General features: G+C 41.2%; 2 protein-coding genes across 2 annotated transcripts; one reads left to right on the top strand and one right to left on the bottom strand.

Annotated features, from left to right (window-relative positions):
* Positions 1-773: 773 nt before the first annotated feature.
* Positions 774-4,114, bottom strand: LOC137803734 (SH2 domain-containing protein 7-like). Its single transcript, XM_068602451.1, is given in 8 exon segments — positions 774-821; positions 918-1,571; positions 1,680-1,835; positions 1,919-2,084; positions 2,447-2,536; positions 3,101-3,267; positions 3,733-3,875; positions 3,973-4,114. Coding segments are annotated over 8 exon segments (1,566 nt in total).
* Positions 4,115-6,726: 2,612 nt separating this feature from the next.
* On the top strand, positions 6,727-18,033 carry tbc1d2b (TBC1 domain family, member 2B). Its single transcript, XM_068603617.1, is given in 14 exon segments — positions 6,727-6,787; positions 6,790-7,133; positions 7,820-7,970; positions 9,762-9,930; positions 11,027-11,181; positions 11,395-11,648; positions 13,117-13,539; positions 13,694-13,804; positions 14,023-14,219; positions 14,606-15,100; positions 15,188-15,305; positions 15,551-15,736; positions 16,413-16,534; positions 16,805-18,033. Coding segments are annotated over 14 exon segments (2,976 nt in total). The 5' UTR covers positions 6,727-6,732; the 3' UTR covers positions 17,001-18,033.
* Positions 18,034-18,259: the final 226 nt, after the last annotated feature.

The raw sequence follows: 18,259 nt of genomic DNA, 5'->3' as shown, positions 1-18,259 counted from the left end.
TGATACACAATCAGGAGTTGTGTTTCTTTGTTTTAAGAATTAACACACATTTTCTTTTCCAGTGACAGTATCATCTTTAAGTTGTGAAAAGAGACCGTGACTGAAATGTCAAAATATTGTTGATCCTATAAGCCAAATTACTTATAATTAGATATTTTAGTGAGTTATAATATCCTGGTTTGCTTTCAGTGGAAACATGTATTTCCATACACCTGCCAACCAATTACATAAAGAAGTACTGTATCTGTTTCCGTAATCACTTTTAAAACTATAACCAAAAGCATTCAAGTTCACAGAAAGGTTATACTGCCATTTCAGTGCATTACACTAAAACTTTAATTAGAGAGTAATAGAGCAGTACATGATAGAAGACAATAAACTTCATTTCAACATATCTGAAAGACTTCCTCATTATAGCTGTATGCAGCCTTTTAAAAATCTGTATGCAAATAAAGTTTCCTGTGAATGAAGTGCAGCATTGATGGTAACAGCCTGTAGGCAAAATGTCTCTAAAGATCAACCGTCAACACAGTACACCTTTTTTTTTCTGAAGAAGAGTAAAAAACAGTTCCTTTTTGAATCTGTCATTTATTTAAATATTGAAAAGAAAATCTAAATACAGCATACGTTTTTTAAATAAATACATTTGAAAAATAAAAATACAGAACATGTCATTTGCATAGCTATGAACAAGCCAACGTTGAAAATAAGCTGGTCCACTGTAGTGTCACAGTAAAACTAGTGAATATTTGTATTAATTGCTTGGAACATCTTCACAATTTCCTCTTGACCTCAGGGAACAGCCATTTCCATTTATCATTCTGCAGGAGGTAAAAAAGAGTTAATAAATAAATAAAATAGGATTAAATGCATCCTTTTCAAGTGTTTAAATTAAAGCTTTTGACAACACTACTAACCTTGATCCCACAGTACGAGTGCTTGTGTTTGGGTCTGATGTCCTTCACAGACTCATAAGTGTTGCTGTCGGGCTCAAGTGCGTCCTCGTGGCCAGAAATGAGCTCATACGTGTTGTCACCAGGGAATCCGCCAACGATGGCTTCAGTGGGGACCTCGGCGTATGTGGTCCCAGAGGATGTAGTGCGTGGACTACCGGGCCTGCCAGCCAGGTGATAGACAGCACTGTCACTCGTGCGTTCTGGGCTGTGGCTGCCGCTTGCTTTGCTGCTCGAGTCTGTCCTCTCCGTCAGTGAGCCAAAGCAAGTGGTTTGTCTGACGGGTTTCGGGGAAAGTCTCGGAGGAGTGTGGGGTTGTGCATTCAGCCTGTAAGACTGCACTCCATCAGAGATTTTGTCCTGAAGCGGGAGAGACCTGCTCTTGCTAGAGTGAACGGACTGGGCTCCGGATGGAGGACTTAACCTGCTCTGATCCGGGGTTGTGGATCTCTCAGCTCTTCCAGCATTATCTCCGGGGAAATCGTCTTGGCAAATGTGTTGAAATCTCGGGATCTCCCTGGGGGATTGCTTCCGGATCTGAGCATACAAAACCTTGTCCGGGTCGTTCAGGGGGTCACTCGTAAGGGCCCTGCTCCTTCGAGGCAAAGGTGGTACTTCCTGTTATACAAAACAAGCAAGGTTCTTAATGAAGTCAGCTTGGGAGGGCAGCAAAAAGGTCTGTGTCATACATCAGAATAATCTTCTTGCATTTCACGGACTACTTGCCTCCATTGTCCTGTTGCTCTTTGGTGGCCGGGCAGGCGGCTGCTCTGAGGCCAAGTTAATCTCTGGTTTTTGGGTGTTCTTCACAGCTCGGACAGTGGCGACAGGCTTTTCTTTAGGGCTAACGTCAATGATATCATACAGCTCTTGGTCCAGTGCCTGCAAGAACAAAACACCAGTTAGACCTTCATTCTCGATTAATGTGTTACTTAAAGAAAATGACTCAGGGGGTTTCGTCTCACCTCAAAACACGGAGATGCCAGGTACTCTCCAAACGGCTGAATGGGGCTTGACTTGTAGTATTCTATGAGAGCAGAGACTGAGTTGTGTCCCTCAGCTTCTCCACACACTAAAAACTGCCCTGATTCATTTTGGTTTATCACGAAATGTCGACACCGATCCCTGCCTCTGCAACAGGGAATAAAAATGAATTAGATTTTTAAAACAAAACTATTTAAATGGGACTTTGATTAAAATCACTGAAATAAGATCTGTGATTTAAAAAAAACAGAAGAAAATAAGATAGGATAATGTTTCATTCAGGAACTTTTTTAAATAAATAATAATAATTAAAATTTGTAGAGCTGTTATAATTTGTGAATATACACATGCAAAAACCCATGAATAGTATGCATAATAAATAATAATAAATGTAATGCATTTAAACCACAGGAAATGTTTGGCACAACATTGTATTCCAAAACATTATTATTGAAATAAGCTCACTGTAAAACAGAATCCGAGGTTGTTTAGAGCAAACCGATACTCACTTATAAGACAGTATGTATCCGATGGCCTTTTCACTGAGACGGATCAGGTAACAGCCCAGCTCCTTTTCTCTGAGTATTTCTTCTGCCTCCCTGTAGATAGACCACAAACAACTTTAAAACACAAACTGAAAAGGGTTTCCCAAAAGCCCATTTTGGCTTTGAGTTTACAGGAACAAAGCGGCGGATTTAGAGCAGCGTAAGACAGATTATGTAATTCCCCTTGGAAATTACATAGCATCAGAGGAAAATCCATTTGGTTTCAGGTCATTTGCGCACAACATGTCATCTATCAATGTACCGCTTCTGTGGTTGTCTACTGTATGTCTGCCAGAGGACAGATCTTCAATGTCTGCTCTACTAAAATGTCACTGCACCTGATGTACATGCTAATAACCTCCAATTATTTTCTTCACAAATATAAAACACCTTGTATATAAAGAATGCAGCAGGTCATTGGTTACTACTCTGTGATAGAGTTTTATAGTAGTTATATATTGGTAAGATATAATAGTGTATTCTCTATATAAATATGACATAATAGCCCTTTGGAAAAATGAGTTTCTTTGTTTTCACAAAACAATGATTCTAATATCGAGTATATTCTAAACCTTAACCACAACAATTTAATGAAATGTTTCCTCAATGAATACTTACTTTCTGGTGATGAAGCCCAGGAACCACGTGGGGAAGAAGCCGTTGTGAACGATGAGTGGCACTTGAGTCTCTATGAACCACTTGGAAGCCAGTTCCCTGAGTCTTCCTTCAGTCCCTTCAACATGAGACTCAGCTGCTGGTTCCCTTTGCTCCATCCTTGCCTGGTCCTTATTAAAGCCACACAGAGAGTCGATGAAGACAACCACCATTCATTTTGAAAACACATACAGTATGAGTGCGTTTTAACCGACTAATTTGTTTATTTTCCAGGAGGCGTCGACCTAAAATCATAGCTCACTATTTTCAGCCTTGCCCGGAATTAACATGTTCAGTCGTGTGTGTACTTCATTTTAAATGTTAACATACTATGTTGTATTTTTTAGTAACAATATTTCATTATTTAATTTAACATAATCAAAACTATTCAGAATTCACAATGTCCAAAGTCTATTTTCCCTCGACATACAAATATGTCTGTTTTTCCTTTTCATATAGAAGACTCATGTTCACCGGACCTCCTCTACTGTGATGTCACATTGATGTTACGCAAACTTCTACTTTGCATGGAGATTATGTGGTTAATAAGTTATTGACTAAAGCAGGAGGGGACCAGTTCTAGTTAAAGTACTCACCTTGAAGCAAAATGTCAGACAGGTCCTGAGGCAGGGGGATGTTGTATGTCTCTGGTCTTTTGTCCGTGACCCTGAAAAGTGGCAGATCCTCTCTGATCTGGGTTTCTGATGTCTGTACAGCACGCAGCGATGTCTTTCATTCCCTAAAAAAAAAAACAATTACAAATTTATTTTCAGCTAAATGTAAATCTCCAAAACTCCGCTCTGAGTTATTTTCTTTAGTTGAGCTGGAGTACATACCTTTTCCTGAGCGTGTGTGGTTTGAACCTGCTGTCATTTCAGCGAACATTCAAACGCTTCTCTCAACTTTTGAACCGTCTGTAGCTGAAGGTGTTTTGAGGGAGTGAACCGACAGTGCATGGGAGATATAGACAGATGACATTTACTATTACACATCTATTTTTCCGTTGGCTTGGAAAGCGATGCTGCTTGGCAACCAGACAGCAGAGTTCAGGCAGCTCATTTGCATGAGAGAGACGTCTGAACCAAGCTGGAGCTTCCTGAAGAGAAACGGAAAGTAAGCTGTGGTTTGTGCGCACATGAGTGCGTTGGTTTGCAAAGGGAGATGTTTTACCCACAGACTGTTTGATTACTGTAGTAATGGGAGATAAGTTGCGTCAGCAGTCGATCTTTTGTGTTTTCTGACCTGGTTTTGGATCATGGCTGACAAGGCAGGAGCAAATGTGTGAACAAATGGAAATGTTTCGGAAGATCTACAGATCCTTTAACAAAACTGTACTAAGATGAAATGTTTCCCAGCCTTGGTTTTAAAATTGTCACAAAACCAATTGCTAACTCATTCCCCCATGGCCGAGACGGTCGTTGTGAATCATGTTTTCTGTTGGTCCCTGCTCACCGGTGAGCAATAAGTTAAGGGGGAGAGACCCTAACCAGAAAGAGTTCATGTCATACTGTCTCTGATTAGACTGAGATCTCAGCATTCCCCAAAGATAACGGGAAAGACACACAGCTGCTTTTCCCTATCAGCAGCTGAGTGGCCCTGTCTCTGAAAGTGTGATCAGTTTCATTCTGAATGTTTACAAAGTTTCTTTTTTCTAAAATGTTCACATCATATAAGGTAAAAGCCTATTATCGACCGACCCAGCCCCTGTTTATGCAATACTTTTACCGTTATGTTCCATGTATGACCAAGTATTGCCACAGGACCATGCCATAGAATTTCAACATCATCTCAACAACACTCTGTCAGTTTTAAACTTCTTTGTGAGTCACTATGCGCTCCTCTGGGGGCGTTGAGAGGTTTAGGGTCAAATGTTATCACTGTTTCTGTGCTTGAAAAGATCCAATGTTACAGGCGTAACATTCTATATATAATAACCACTTATAAAAAATATATGTTATCTACTGCAGCTGTGAGGTAAACAGATTCATATAAAAGGAGGCAGATTAAGACAAGTTTCCGGGCAAAAGAATCAGTCTTCAGGCAACATACGAGTGGGATGTGCATCTGTTAAAGGTCACACGTCAGTTGAGGTTTGTAAAATGTAATTTCACTAAAACTTCAGCACATCACCTTTAAATCTGGGGGTTCAACAAGCATCCTCACAAACAAGGAAGCCAAAATGTAATGTGACAACATAATAACATTAAAAATAACACAAGTTGCACAGCTAGATTGCTGTCGGGTTTCACTGTTGTTTCAATGGGGGAAAAAGGTTGTATATTCTAGCATAAGTCGAGTCATACATGTCGAGGTGAACATTCATCATGTCTGAGCATGTTCACATATACAACCATCAATCAGCCTGAAGCCTGTCGAGCAGCTTTCTACAGCTTCACAGTGAACTGAGCCCAGAAGGAAATACTCAAACAAGCTAATCTTTGTTCTGTTATAGACCTCCATGTTATTGTGTAAGTCACAATGTGAATGACTAAGTTAAGCACAAGTCAAGATCACAGATTGTAGATGATACAACTGCTGTGGACTAGAGTGATTTATTGATCAGCACACTGTACCTCCAAGAAAGAGTGAAAGATAAAAAACTAATTTCATTTTACATGCTCTAATAAAACTGTCTTGTATTTTACCGCATCCACTTTTAATTTACTACATAATTTGGATGAAAATGTCAAAGGTTTTTCATGTCGTTGTTGTCGTCCCCTTATTGATAGTAGAGGTAAATACAGGAAATGTGCGGAGAGAAAGAAGGCAATGGCATATGCAAAAAAATAGTCCCAGGCCAAAATCTAACCAGGACATTGAGAATAGGCATCCAAACAACTCGGCCATTGCTCTTTACCTCACTGCATTTATCCATGGTTGCAAAGTTATTTTGCTTATTACCTATTATTTTAGTTTCTATTGTAGTCACATAGTGCACATGTTTAATATTGTTGTTTTAACTTGTATTATTCCACTTTATACTTGTATTACACTATATTTTAGAGCCATATTTACTCTCCAAAATGTAAACCAATTGAACAATATATGGAGCTTTAAAAATAACAAAATACATTTAAAAAAGTATATATTAACACATCCATAACAATATAATAATAAAATGTTGTGACACTGGCAGGACCCATTCTGCCTCACATGCACATTTACAAATACTTTTATAAATACTTTTGTTAGTTTTGTTGCTAATAGTTCAGTATTTTTTCCAAAAGTTTTTCATGGAATACTTTTATTTGTAGTTGAGTACTTTTCTTCTGTAGCTTTTATCTTGGGATATGCACAATGTGTAACTCAACAGCACATTTTTGACCTGGGTTCATGCCCCCCGACAATTTTAAACATTTGTATTTTATACTTCCAATTTTTGGGGGGATCTTCAAAATTTTATTATGACCAAATATACCAAAAGTGTCTGTAAATCAACAACCAAACAGCTGCGGTCTCTCAGGTCGCACATCTGGTGTAACCACACCGCCGCCCAGCGGTGCTGCCGCGCCGCACGCACTCACGTGTGACGCACGCGCGTCACCATTAAAACAAACTACATCTCCCATGCTGCCCTCGCATAGAGGCAGGCAGTCATGCGGATGGAAACAGTAGTGGGCATCCGCTGGGCTGCACGAACACACTTCGAGAAAAGATGCACGAAGAGGAGGATGGCAGCGAGGCAAACCCGTGCACAGCTTCTCGGATCGTGGCCACCAAGTCTGTGGATGTGGCCGAGGTCGAGGGAGCGAAGGAGCAGCCCTCCAAGCTGTGCGGATACTTAAACAAACTGTCCGGCAAGGGGCCTCTAAGGGGGTACAAGCCGAGGTGGTTCGTGTACGATCCGAGGAAATGTTACTTGTATTACTTCAAGACTCCTCAAGACGCCTTGCCGCTCGGGCACATCGAGATCGGCGACGCGTGCTTCAGTTACGACGTGGAGGGGGAAGAAGGTCAGTTTGAGGTCCGCACGACCGGGAAGGAGATCCTCCTGAAGGTAGGAAACTTTTCAGCATGTGTTTGCATTTCTTTGCTGTCATTTGCCACTTCCTTTCTCGCGGCGGAAACGCAGACACACTCATTCTAACTTGTTTTATTCTCAGCTCTCAATTTTATTCTGAAATGGAAAGAGTTCCGCTGACACGGTTGTGATTTAACAACTTTTGAAGCTGGCTTTAAAAAAAAAAAATCAATACAAAATCAATTGGGACACGTGTTTTCCAGACAAGAGCGTAATCAGCCCATTACTTAACTGAATGCACCCTCCCGCCCCACACACACACACTGTCAGTCCACTATTTATTTGTAGAGATAGTTTTGGATTGACGTGCACGTGAGCTCATCTGCCCCCATGACACCTCTGCTCATCTCATGTGATGAGTCTTCCTCGCTGTCACATGACAGTGACTGGTTTCAGGCAGCAGACAGGTGTCTCTGCTCTCACTGAAGTCTGGATCATGGACAGCAGATGGTAGGAATGGCTAATACCAAACAGCTTGCAAGGCCTGAGGCTGGAACTGAGACTGAAACCAGCGTCTGTGCTCATTCACATGACCGATCCTAAATAACCCGTTATCTAAAGTGCTCTTGGGCGGTTTCCTGTGCTTTATTTATTTCCACAGCTGTTATTATTATTTGTATTCAAGGTGTTGTTAAATGTGTTATTGGTCTCTCTTTCTCTAGGCCCCCAGCAGGCAGGTGATGCATTACTGGCTGCAGCAGCTACAACAGAAACGTTGGGAGTACAGCAACACACGAGGCTCCGGTCAGAGAGACAGCTGGAGCTCCCCGACCCTGGCCTACGCTCCCACGGGCCTCGTAGGCAAAGACAATGGTAGGCAGGTACACACACACACACACACACACACACATACGCACACACACGCACGTACATATACGATATGTATGGACACCAGTTTCATCACTCGCAGGCACCAGCTGAAAGTAAACACCTGTAGCTGATAGATTAATATTTACACAAGTGCTACAAACACAAGTCAAGTCATTTTGTTGCCAGGTTCCTGAGTTCCTGCAGGACGAGCATGAAGGAGTGGTTTTGTAGAGCAGTGATTAAATGAGTAATGAACAAACGGGATAATCATTTACGTCTACTTTATCTGGGGTGTGTTTAATTCAAATACATTTGAAAACTGCTTGCTATTTTATAAATGCAGCGCAACAACATTTGCAATATAAATAAGACGATACAGTATATTTATACAGCATAATATATTATTAACTCTGTCGGGCCCTTATAAAGTCGAACATGTTAGTCAGATGGTTTGACTGAAGGAAAAGTTGAGTTGTTGTCACGATTTATCTATTTTTGGCTTGCAATTTTGTCACATCATTTTTCAAGGCAAACCTACATTCTATATGTATTTAATCCATCTTAATTCTTAAATGCAACTATTCACAGCAAATATTAAGATAACAACCCTGGTTAGACTGGATAAAGAAAATGTGCAAGACACACACACTTGAAGCTAGTGAGAGACTTTGCAACTAAGATAAATACAACAACAAAATGTTTGACCTGTTATTAAAATAACAACATAGGATCTTTGAAAGTTGAGTTATTATTCTACGGAAACATAGTTTTTGTTTTTTTGGTCTTCAAGGCTGTTTTCATTTTAGTGACAATTATTTAACATGTTCTGACCGTTCTCGTGAAATGAACTGTGAATGCCTCAAGAGGCAGTCAAACTAATTGTTATACTTGATTTTATGAAGTATTACAAGACTAATTAACATTCCTACAAAAAAACTATCAAGGCATATAAATAGAAAGCAAAAGTTAAAAGTAATCAGGTGTTTTCAAATGCTTTTTAACACCGTGTGTTTTTTTTTCTTCTAAAAAAGTCCTTGAACCTTTGTCAGCAAACTCTGAGTAAATACATGTGAAATTAATAATGTCTCGTGAACTGGAGTTCTCCCTCTAGCTGTTGAGAGGACATTAAATATTTCATGTCTTTTTGCATGGCCAGTGAAAGAGATTAACATGCCTAAGCTTCTCTTCACAGTATAACCAAGATGCAAGAATACATGATAGTAGCTACTGAGTATAAAGGTTTAGGTACAACAAATCATGCTGTGACATGTTAAACTAATTGCTGTATTAAATGAAGCTGGCACAGTTTTAGGTTTACGTGCACAGAGGGTGACGACAGGGTTTATTTCTCTTTTAAAAAGATTTGTCCTGAGCAAAATAAGTCTGATCATTGTTGTAGTTTAATTGCAGTGCAACAACACCTATGTGGTTGGACTGGCTTCCCTTTTGGGTGTGAAAGCTGTGGAGCTGTTTGACCTTTTTTAGAAAATGTTCCCACACTTTCCAAGCAAATTTTATACAAAGAGGAAACTTTATATTTAGCCCTATTGGCTCAAAAAGGCTACTTAATGTATTATTTGGCTGTTCTTGAAACCGCAGACATCCACTCTGCTGTGAATATCATTTCGGGTAACTCAACATATTGCTTCACTGAGCACTAAGGCTCATGATCATCACATTTCCTAAAAGAAACAATTGAAATGTAGCTGCGGTCCAGCAAAACAGAAGTGGTGATCTGAGTAAAACAATAGTATTATTGAGCTGTTTCAATGGTCTCTATATGTTTTATTTCAGATGCACCTATCTTTGAGAAGCTAAGTGAAAGCATGGAGAAGGTCCGCAGCGACTTTGCCATGGAGACGGAAACCGATGGCGGGGGAATGGTGGGTATCCAGTCAGCCAGAGGGCCTTCTGCTGCGAACCCCCTCAACTTCTCCCTCAAAAACTTCGGTACAGAACTCAGGTAAGACTGAACAAAAGCTTTCTGTAGGATGATATTGTACCCAAAGTTTAAAAAAAGGAAGTGTATTGTTTTTTACTTCCTGCAAAACTGGCACATGTTATATGCTCTATGCCGCAATATAGCCGTTTGGAGTAACAGAGGTTGACTCAATGAGAGGAAATGGTCACATCCATAGTTCATTGGTTGCTCTAATGCAGCCATCGACCGTTACCCTTCAGGGCCCTAAAGCACTTCTATTCAAGTGATGCAAAACACTGAAATGTGGGAAATGCAACGTGTTTTGGAGTTTGCTTTGTATCTGTGATGGAAAGCGAGGTGCACAGAAATATTGGCGAGTTTCCGCTGCCATGCTTCCTGCGCCTTAAAGCTTGTGTCTGTAGTTTGTTTGGCCTTTTTACAATGATCAAGTTTCTCCTATTATTAAATGCATGAAGCTTTATAAGAGTTTCTGCAGGTGTAACTCCTGAGCACAGCAGAAATGCGATCTTAAAAGAAGCCATGGGTCTCAGCTACGCTCATAAAGCCAGTGTGTCAGTTGTGAAGCTGCTGTTGACGAAAGCTTTAAATAAATTGAAGTGTGTCTTTTCGGTCACATGGGCGTGAGGCTAATGACTGAAAAACGAGGATGGAACATGCTCGGTGTATAAGTGGTGTGAGGAAGGCAAGAACATGCATTCAGCTGCATACGAGCGGTCATGTGGTTGCAGTGATCTCACATAAAGAAGTGTGAAAAACACGAGTCAGTAAGGGTCTCTCTTATGGTGGACTGTTCATCTTACATTCAAGAATGCCTTCCGTTCATGTTATTTTACATTTTATTTTATACAGACACTTGCTTTGTAAGTTATGCTCTCCCATCGAGTGTCACCTGGACACCTCGAGCTGTTTACTTTATATACAGCCACAATTCTGTGAGCCAATGTGTGTAAACTATAAAGACCTCAACAAAGGCTGTTTGTGCTTGTGTTACATTTACAAAGTAGCAGAGGCATCACACTTCCCTGCAGTTTGTCCTTGGTCCCTGAGGATTGGAAAAGCACTCACACTGAAACTCCATGTTCTTACTCACCCTTTCATCTGGTTTCTGTTCTGTCAGGAACTCCATGTCTTATCTGCGGCCGGGCCGAGGAGGGGAGAGCAGACGCAGTGTGTTTTATACCAACAGCAACAGCAGTGCAGAGGAGTGGGAGCTGGTGGATGCTCCAAACAAGGACTTCCCTGAACACAAACATCATCCAAACACACACAGACGTACGTCCACTCCACGCTGCCTTATTCTCTTTCTGGACAGCGTTTAATACTTATTATACTCATCACATTCTACTTCAAAGAATTGTCCGTTATTGCTCCACTCATTTGCGCAATACTATGACAAATGGACAAACAATGTATTTTTCCAAAATGTTTCTGCCGGCTCCAACCCCCCAATTTACTTTTATTACTTCTTTATCTCCTCTCTTTCAGATTCCATCGGGTCAGCGTTTACTTTCGACTTTGTGCGCAACTCTGCGCGTCCTAAGAAGCCTTTGCTTCGAGACATGATGGGCTCTGGGCGGTTTGGGCGCACCGCTGAGACGCGCAGTGCCGAGAGCTCCCCAGTGGAGTTTAACGGCAACAAACCATTGGAGATGCAGCTTCGCCTCCAGAGCCAGCAGGAGGAACTGGGCCGCATGCAGCACGAGCAGGCCAAACTCAGAGAAGAGCTGGCCAGTCAGAAGGTACAGTTGTCTCACTCTCATTACCTCACCCAGTGTAGTTGCATTTAAAGAAAGAATGTCGTACACGTATATGGATGACTTGAAAACATGACATTCAGAGGGTTGAGTTGTTTCCAGGGAGAGTATGGGGAAGTGGTTGCACAAAAGGATGTCATCACTTGGTGCCTGAAAACATTCTTGTCCATTCACTCTGTTATTCATCTTACCGATGGTGTTTTAAAAAAAAATATCCCAAAGAGGCGATAGTTTTCACATGCACCTGTAAATCTCCAGGATTGATTTAATGTGTTAATTATCCACTTGAGGGGAAATACTATGCAGCTTTTACTCTCATCTTTTTAGTTATGCATAAGCCTGAGATTGTGGTTTCTGACTTAGCGGTTTGGTGCAAACACTAATACAGGAAGACGGGAAATGATTAGTCACGCTCAAGCGAGAAGCGAGGACACGGCAGTCCTACTCACAACAATCGCAGCTGTGTCGTTCTTTCCCATCACTCTGTTCTTGTTTTAGTGTTGAGACCAGACGATTGATCCCAACGGCTGTAACACTCGCCAGATGAATATATAATGTACGGGTGTGTGCTCCCCCGTGAAGTGGTTTACTGTCAGCTCAAAGTAGGAACAATAATTAACCCAGTAACTCTGACTATCTGACTCCACTGGCTGTAGCTGCATTAGTGTTGTTGGAATTATTCAGACACAGCTGACATTGTTCTGCTCAAGAGGACCCGCTCACATTGTATTGTTACAACTACTAATGTATGGCTCCAGGTAATGTTTAGCCTCGGCTGAATTAGTTCGTAATGTTGCAAAGTCCCCACATACTCTCCCTTGTTTATGGTGCTCAACGTGTTTGAATACAATGGCAATTGTTTGTGACAGAAACAATGTAGGCTGTGCTCAATTTTGTCCTCAGACCTCTCTGTTTGCAGTTTGTTCTACCAGATAGTTGGCAATGAAAACTGGAAGTTTAATTGTATGTCACAGTATATCTGCAGCACAGTGACTACTTACTAACCCATAGAGGGAATGTGTGAGCCAAGTATTTGCAGTATTTGCATCAGAGGTCTTTGTGAGAAAGAGGAATGTAACTGAATCGTTTTTACATTTTCTTCCTTGTACTTTTTGGTTTCTTAAACGGAGTAAACTAATCCATTGTTGTTTGTTGTGGAAAATAAAATCATGTTGTATGATATAATATACATGTTGGTGTTAAGCGTAAAAAAGAAGAAATGTAATTACAATTCAGTTCATAAATATGGGCAGCAGTTACGCAAGTATAATCTCTGTATACAGAATATGCATCTGTTCTTGAAAAGAGCCTTCACATTTTTTTAATTCAATGTTTGTCAATTTTCCCCGAAAGGACAAACAATGAACAGTGAATTCAACATATGGATTTTACTGTGACCCAGACGACGACATTTTAATAATGCAATGTGTGTACATCCTCGTTATTCATTCAGGAGTTGGTGAGACTTTTGCAGCAGACTCTGAGAACCTCCCAGTGCGATAGACAGCCAGTGCACCGTCCACCCCCGGCTCCAGATTCATCCACAGCTTCAGACCAGACTCAAGGTACAGAAGTAACCCGGCAAGAGGCCGGCCAGTTGGAGGCTCTGCTTCAGGAAAGAAATGGGCAGATCCAGGACTTGTGTGGCCACATGGAGCGTCTCGCCTTAGAGAAGGAGAGTCTGCAGCAAGAGCTCAAGGGCCTGAAGATAAAGGTGGGGGAGATAAATGACCAACTGGGGATGCTAATGGAGACCATCCAGGCCAAGGATGAAGTCATCATCAAGCTGTCCCAGCAGAGTTCAGAGCAGAGCGGCACTCCAAACGAAGGCCCGCCATCCCCCAACAAAGATCAGGACGAGGTGGACATCCTGAAGGTACAGGAGGACACTTTTAAACCAGATATATAGCTGAAATACATGATACAGATGATAACAACTGGGAGTGTAAAGCACTATAGAACATATCTTCGGTTATAGAACTTATCTTCTCATTGTCTGATTAACTGCTCATGTGTTTCTTCAATTTCAGGACAGTCTTCAAGGCTACAAGTCCCAAAACAAGTTCCTGAACAAAGAGATACTGGAGCTGACAGTATTACGCAGGAATGCAGAGAGTAGAGAAAAGACTTTAGAAGCAAAGGTACTATCCTGTGTGTGTCAGATAATTGTGCATTATTCTGTTGAAATAGAAACGGGAAGTCTGAGTAGCTTGTAGGGGAAATCCAGTATTGTCTTTAGCTGGTGCCCCTTAAACCTAAAAATGCCAAGTAGGAACAATGAATAATAAACTATAATCTTGCTGCAGTCAGTTATATTAGCAAAGTCACTGATTCAATTTCTCTGTTGTCTTTGCTGCAGTATACGTCCCTGGAGGCTAAGCTTTGTCAGGTGGAGAGTAAGTATCTGGTGCTGCTTCAAGAAGTGAAGAACCCCGTATGTTCATCTTCGGAGCAGAGCCCAGCCCGAGAGGTCATCTCCCGACTACTAGAGGATGCACTGCAGGTGGAGAGCTCCGACCAACAGGAGCACCTCATCTTTAAACCGAATATTGTCAGGTACGGACAATGCCTTTTTCAAAATTCTACTATTGTTGTTGTAAAGCAGATTAAAGAATTTTCCAGCACTACATGTTTTTCCAAACATATTCATTGCAGGATGTAGAAGCGCAACACTGGTATTGCCGTAATAGCCCCAAATGTAATGCAGTTCTCATTTCTGTTTTCATTTTTCTTGACTGGAAAAACTGGCTCTCCTAATTGGTATTTTGCTCGTTATTTATGCTCTCACTTCTTGGCAAGCGCGATCTTGTCCTATGTGACTCGTTAAAATGTATTGCTAGAGATTCAGTGATGTAGCAGATTAAGCAAACGTGGGTCCCACTAAAAGTGTGATTGAACATCTTATTTTTCTACATTTTCTCTCTTTCTTGTTCTGACATCAGTGAGTATGACACGTTTGGCTTCAAGACTGTCCCCGAGGAGGAGGAAGAGGAGGAGAGGCTGGTTGCAAAGGTGAGAGCTCTGGAGCTGAAATCTCTATCCATGACGGATCAGGAGGTGTCCGTCGGGGTGAAGTGGGAGAACTATCTGGCCAGCACCATGAACAGAGACCTGGTGCGCTCCCCTGAGCTCAAGGCCCTGTTTCGGTACGGAGTGCCCCATGAGCACCGGTCCCAGGTGTGGCGCTGGTGTGTCGCCTTCCACGTCAAGAAGTTTCGTGACAACTTGGCACCTGACTACTATGAGACCTTACTAAATGTTGCAAGGGACAAGCCCAACCCGGCCTCAAAGCAGATCGAGCTGGACTTGCTGCGTACTTTGCCCAACAACAAGCACTATTCCTCACCGAGTGCAGGCGGCATACAGAAGCTCAGGAACGTCCTGATGGCTTTCTCCTGGAGGAATCCAGATATCGGCTACTGTCAGGGGCTCAACAGGTACAGGAGGGCTTCTGGTTTCTCTCCCTCTAGCCTGTCCCTGTCTGCCTTGTAACGATTAATTGTTATTGCATTTGATGTATTCAGGCTGGCAGCTATCGCCTTGCTCTATCTGGACCAAGAGGACGCCTTCTGGTGCCTTATCGCTATTGTGGAGGTCTTCATGCCCAGAGACTATTACACCAAGACTCTGCTGGGCTCACAGGTGAATATGGTTATATTCTAGCATTGGGAGGCAGAGGGAAAAGTTCCTTACTAGAGTTTACATGTTTCTCTGGTGTCAGGGATGTCATAACCATGTGACTGTGCGGCTCATGACTGATCATACAAAGAATGTGTCACAGTTATCGGCACTGTTTGCTTTCTCGCTCTCTCCTGGGTTTGACCTTTTCTTCTGCTGTAAAACGCAATGAAGGATGTAAATGTGTGTTGTTGGTTGTCTTTTTGCAGGTTGACCAGCGTGTGTTCAAGGACCTGATGAGTGAGAAACTCCCTCGGCTTCATGTCCACTTTGAGCAGTACAAGGTGGACTTCTCTCTCATCACTTTCAACTGGTTCCTGGTGGTGTTTGTGGACAGTTTGGTGAGCGACATCCTCTTCAAGATCTGGGACGCCTTTCTTTACGAAGGTCCTAAGGTAAGGGAGCTGAAAGAAAAAGTACAAGATCTGTCTTGACATGTTGGCAGAGCTCTGAAGAAGGCTAGAACGTGAGATCAGGAGACATGTGTTATCTTTTATTTTGCTTTCCTAGATAGTATGTCGGATTAGTTTCCTGTAAACAAGTTCCGTAAAAAGGACGGTTTATTGGTCGGACATTTTAACCCACTGTGTCTCCAACCGTATCCAACCTGTGTTTGTGTTTGGTTTTTCCCAGATCTTTTTTTTTACCCTGCAAACCACCATGTCTATACAAAGTTATAACTCTACTATTTATTATGTTTGACTAATAATGGATCAAATGCCTATTTTTAATGATTAAAAAGTCACTTTGTAACAACTACACAGCTCTGTGGAGCTGAGTGGAACTGCAGGGTTGGGTGATAGTTCACTGTGGACTCATCACTATAACACTGTGATCCATTGTTGACAAAACAATTGATTATAGACACTTTATTAATATTTACCCTATGTAGAGGTCTGTGGTGGGAATCATAATTTCCCGGTGTTAACTAGTTAAGTAACATTTGCCTCATAACAAGTCAGTAAGAACATTTCTGTGCTGCAAGTTCAGACATTCTTCTCAGAGATAAATAGGGTCACACATGGAAAGTTACGAGATATATATCACAGCTTTGTTCATTTTCCTCCACAGATCATATTTCGCTTCGCCCTCGCTCTCTTCAAATACAAAGAGGAAGAGTTTTTGAAGTTGCAGGACTCCACAGCCATCTTTAAATATCTTAGATACTTTACAGGCACAATCCTGGATTCAAGGTACAGCAACTGGAATTTGTTTTGATATTTTTTATTTTGAGACGTGCATGCAGTAATAAGGAGAAAGATAATTAACCTGGGAATAGCTTATCATATCTTCCTGCTGCACGAACAAAACAACTGGTTATCTACACTTAGTGAGGATTGCAATTGTATACATAGCATCCTAAAAAAATTCAAATAAAACAGGGAAAACAGGATGTCAAATCTGCACAGCATACAGAACAATAGAAAACCATCCCATACTGACAGGCCTGTCTTTTTTTCCAGGAAGCTGATGAGCATTGCCTTTGGGGACATGAACCCTTTTCCCATGCGACAAATTCAGAACCGCCGCACCTTTCATCTGGAGAAAGTCCGTCTTGAGCTGACCGAGCTGGAGGCGATCCGGCAGACCTTCCTCAGGGAGAGAGAGACGAGTCAGGACAGACGCAGCTTCGTCAGCGACGATGAGGAGGATAACTGATACTTCAGGTTGTGTGATGACAAAAAGATCTTCTCCATGCGACGGGCATGTGTTGCAGTTGTCAAGGGATTTTTCTTAACAGATAGTTGGACCTAAAGTCGGACCAATTAACTTTCTATACGATTTTGACTGAAATCGCATCAAAAGACCAAAACATTCCAGGCCGAATGGGCTTCTGTCAGTATTCCTTCCACGTATATGCTTTATTTGTTGTATGCCTGTGTGTGTGTGCCTCATGCACAGCTTCAGTGCCAAGCTACACTCTTACAGTCCAAATCAGTATTTTAAAAACATGGCTATGATCTTTTAATAGTTGGCAATTTTAGGTCTGTTGAAGGAATGTTTTTTTTTTTATACTTGTTCTTTTTTGCTTCCTCTGCCTCTCAGTCCCGATCATGCATGTCTTAAAGTTGTTTACCGAAATATTTTTTTTGAATTTCCACAATACCACTCAACAACACATCTTTTGTGTTTGATCCATGTGTCTCTTGATGCACTTGAACCACTTATGCTGGAATTCAAATTTTGCTGAAACTTCACATTCATGTCTTTGAGCCTTCTGATCACTAAGCCGCTTCAAAATTGTTTATATAATTTCTTCCTCTAGCTTTCATGAAGATTTTCTATCAAACTTAGCATCAAAAACTTAATCCTCCAATGTATTTTCACTCACATCAGCATGTGGAGTATTTTGGGAAAAGAAATGCTTGTATTTCTTTTATATCTCAGGATTCAGATCATATGACTAGATATGCTGAATAATAAGCCATCGTACTAACAAGGCAGTCATTCCAGACTATCAATCTATATTTGAGAGGTTGTTATTTCAAGGTATCACTCTCAATATGTTATTTTATACTTAACGGTCATTTAATTACTTAATATTCCAAAACGCACGTGTGAATATCTCAATCAGTTTTGCCCTTTCATCTGTACTTAAACTAAAGACAAAATTGTGTCGGAGAATATTTAAAGTTGGCATTAAGTATTCGAAATCTGTGTATTAAGATTAATTTGCCTTGTTTTAGTAATGTTCTTGATTTTTTAAAACTTTTTTTAAACATCTTTGTGATTATTAGGTGCAAAAAGGATTTAATTCCTCCTGACTAAAACCTATTTAGCAAGATATGTGCACTACATGCATGATGCTGGAATTCCCTCAGATGTGTTTGCATTCATTGTCCTCAGTGTGGCAGTATAACACTTATCTGTCCATTGTTTACACAAGTTCACATTTACCCGTGGAATGATTTTAGAGT

Source organism: Clinocottus analis, unplaced genomic scaffold (assembly GCF_023055335.1).
Source record: "Clinocottus analis isolate CAN_PGR_092001 unplaced genomic scaffold, fCliAna1.0.p SCAF_6, whole genome shotgun sequence".
Taxonomy (NCBI): Eukaryota; Metazoa; Chordata; class Actinopteri; order Perciformes; family Cottidae; genus Clinocottus; species Clinocottus analis.
This window is presented reverse-complemented; position numbering and strand designations above follow the sequence as displayed.